The 3,065-nt window shown below is 47.7% G+C and overlaps 1 protein-coding gene across 1 annotated transcript; it reads right to left on the bottom strand.

Moving 5' to 3' along the window:
• Positions 1–852: 852 nt before the first annotated feature.
• Positions 853–921, bottom strand: CHC_T00007041001 (hypothetical protein). The gene has a single exon (XM_005710906.1). The coding sequence runs from the start codon at positions 919–921 to the stop codon at positions 853–855; it is 69 nt and encodes a 22-aa protein (XP_005710963.1).
• Between the last annotated feature and the right edge of the window lie 2,144 nt (positions 922–3,065).

Raw genomic sequence — 3,065 nt, 5'->3', positions numbered from 1 at the left:
GAAAAGTCAAGGAAAGGGAGAGGTCAGGGAAATAGAGATACATAGGGAAGGAGAAGGTTAGGGAAAACGGATGAAATATGGAAAGCAATGGAAAAGGAAAGAGGGAAAGATTCGGAAAGTGTCTAGAAAGAAAAGGAGGATAATCATGGAAGGGGAAAAGCAGGACGGAAAGGGGGAAGCAGATGAACGTAGAAATGGGAGAGGGAAGGAGGGGTGGGGGACAAAATGGAAAGCGGGAGATGAGGAAAATGGAGTGGGAGATGGTTTGAGAGTGTGAGCGGAAAGGGTTGTGAAGAAGAGAAGGGAGGTGACGGTCGTATTTAAGTGCGTGAGGATTCCTTTCGGTGGCATCTTACCTGGTGCTACAAAAAGCGGCTTGCATTGAAGAGTGCAGACGAGAGAATTAGACTTTGCATGCGTTCATCGCGGATGAGTTCATGCGGGAAAGGTGACAACGAATGAGGACAGCTTAGACAGAGGATGTGATTGGATGTGGGAATAGCATTTGGTCTTCCAGGTTCCGATGACGGAACGAATGACGGAAGAACGGCATGTAGTAGTAATGTACAAGTACGAAGCGTGGCTGGAATTCAACGAATCGGACATCGTGCGTGACAGAGATCATGTCTGAACCAGGAAGCACGACAATTGTCGCATGAGTGAGGCGTGTGTGAAGCGAGCGCATGCAAAAGAGGAATTTGCATTGCTTCTTGTCTGCAATGCAACTATGAAAGAACTGGATCTCGTTTTTATGTTAATTGAAATATTGTCTTGCCATACCGGCGAACACACTATGAACTTAAACATCTTGCACTTCTCTCAGTCATTTCGAGAAGGGGCTCAGCTGTATTGCTAGGAATTGCATCCAATCACATGCAGCAACTGACAATTGCCTTGAGCTTTGTCTTTATTATTTCTCATTTGTCAGCATCATTCTCGTTAATTCCCATTCTCCCTCCTCCGCTTTTCTCTTTCATCTCATCGTCTCCCAGCTCGTAACAACCTCTACATAAGCAGCGTGCTCCACTTTCTCCCCAATGTCTTTCGCCACTCCACAAAATCAAAATCAACATCTCAACAACTCCATCTTTCGCCGCGTTTTCCAAAGAACAACCATTTCGAGAAGGACGCGTCCTTCGAGAAGGGCACGATGCTTCTTAAAGTAAGGTCGATAGCACGCACGAGGGATCCCTTCTTTCGCCACCCCAATGTCCGTTGTCCGGGCTCCGGTGCATCAACCTGAAGTGCGCCACCTGCGGCGGGAACAGGACCGCGGCCTTCCGAAGGTGCTGACGATCCCTCCTAGACGTCAATAGCCGAAGAGCTATCGTGTTTCCTCACGGTTTCCTGCTCTTTGACGCAGTTCTCGCGTCCGAATTTTCCACGCCTTTCGTCTTCATCGCGGTTGATTAAGGCGGTTCTGACCTCCACTGCACAGACGCCCTGAAGGTCACCATGCATTGAAGAATCATTGAACGCGGGGCAGAGGGACTCTCCCATGCTGTCGCTAGACAGATGTTGGCTGTCATCGACGCCGGATCTTTCCTACTCAACGACACGTACTGCGTGTCGTTGAGCAGGAAAGACATGCTGATCAGAACAAAAGTCTCCGTCATCGACATCCATGGCAGCTCCATGCTTCCCAATCTTCAGTCTGCAATTGAGGAAGGGGGGGCCTTCTAGGTGACAATCGTCCCAAATCACGCCACAACAGCAAACATTGGTTCGGCGAGAAAAGAAATCCTCGAGCGTGCTTTCGGGCTCACTTTAAGAAACGTCGCGGCCTTCTTGAAAAGATTCGTCGTAAGAAAACACAGCAAAGGACAAAAGTGTTGAGACGTTGATTTGGTTTTGCGATGAAGCGAAAGATCTTGTGAAGCAAGTTGAGTTCGTAGTTTACATAGAGATCATCACAGGATAGAGCGCAATGAGAGGAAAGAGAGAGGCCTGGAAATTGGAAATAATGAGAACGATACTGACAAATGAGAAGTAAAAATAAAGTGGCTCGATGCAATTGTCGGTTGCCGTATGTGTATTCGGTGCAATTGCAGGCAGTGCATGTAAAGACTTTCACGAGATGACCGCGAGAAGTGACAAATGCTGACTTCATAGTGTGTCCGTAGGCATGATATGAAAATAGTTCAATTAGATGTACCAGTGCAGTCCGTTGTGTGTCCACTGCCTTATTCTGTGAGTGACTACCGCACGCATGGCGTATTCCTGTGCCATGAAGAAAAAAACGAGATCCAGTTCTTTCATAGTTGCATTGCAGACAAGAAGCAATGCAAATTCCTCTTTTGCATGCGCTCGCTTCACACACGCCTCACTCATGCGACAATTGTCGTGCTTCCTGGTTCAGACATGATCTCTGTCACGCACGATGTCCGATTCGTTGAATTCCAGCCACGCTTCGTACTTGTACATTACTACTACATGCCGTTCTTCCGTCATTCGTTCCGTCATCGGAACCTGGAAGACCAAATGCTATTCCCACATCCAATCACATCCTCTGTCTAAGCTGTCCTCATTCGTTGTCACCTTTCCCGCATGAACTCATCCGCGATGAACGCATGCAAAGTCTAATTCTCTCGTCTGCACTCTTCAATGCAAGCCGCTTTTTGTAGCACCAGGTAAGATGCCACCGAAAGGAATCCTCACGCACTTAAATACCACCGTCGCCTCCCTTCTCCTCTTCACAACCCTTTCCGCTCACACTCTCAAACCATCTCCCACTCCATTTTCCTCATCTCCCGCTTTCCATTTTGTCCCCCACCCCTCCTTCCCTCTCCCATTTCTACGTTCATCTGCCTTCCCCCTTCCCGTTCCGCTTTTCCCCTTCCATGATTATCCTCCTTTTCTTTCCAGACACTTTCCGAATCTTTCCCTCTTTCCTTTTCCATTGCTTTCCATATTTATTCCGTTTTCCCTAACCTTCTCCTTCCCTATGTATCTCTATTTCCCTGACCTCTCCCTTTCCTTGACTTTTCCCTAACCTTTCCTTTCCCCTATTGATCCCCGTTCTCCTTTTCGATTCCGTTCCATATTTATTCCTCCTTCATTCACCT

This window comes from Chondrus crispus, genomic scaffold, assembly GCF_000350225.1.
Source record: "Chondrus crispus Stackhouse genomic scaffold, scaffold_6, whole genome shotgun sequence".
Classification (NCBI taxonomy): domain Eukaryota; phylum Rhodophyta; class Florideophyceae; order Gigartinales; family Gigartinaceae; genus Chondrus; species Chondrus crispus.
This window is presented reverse-complemented; position numbering and strand designations above follow the sequence as displayed.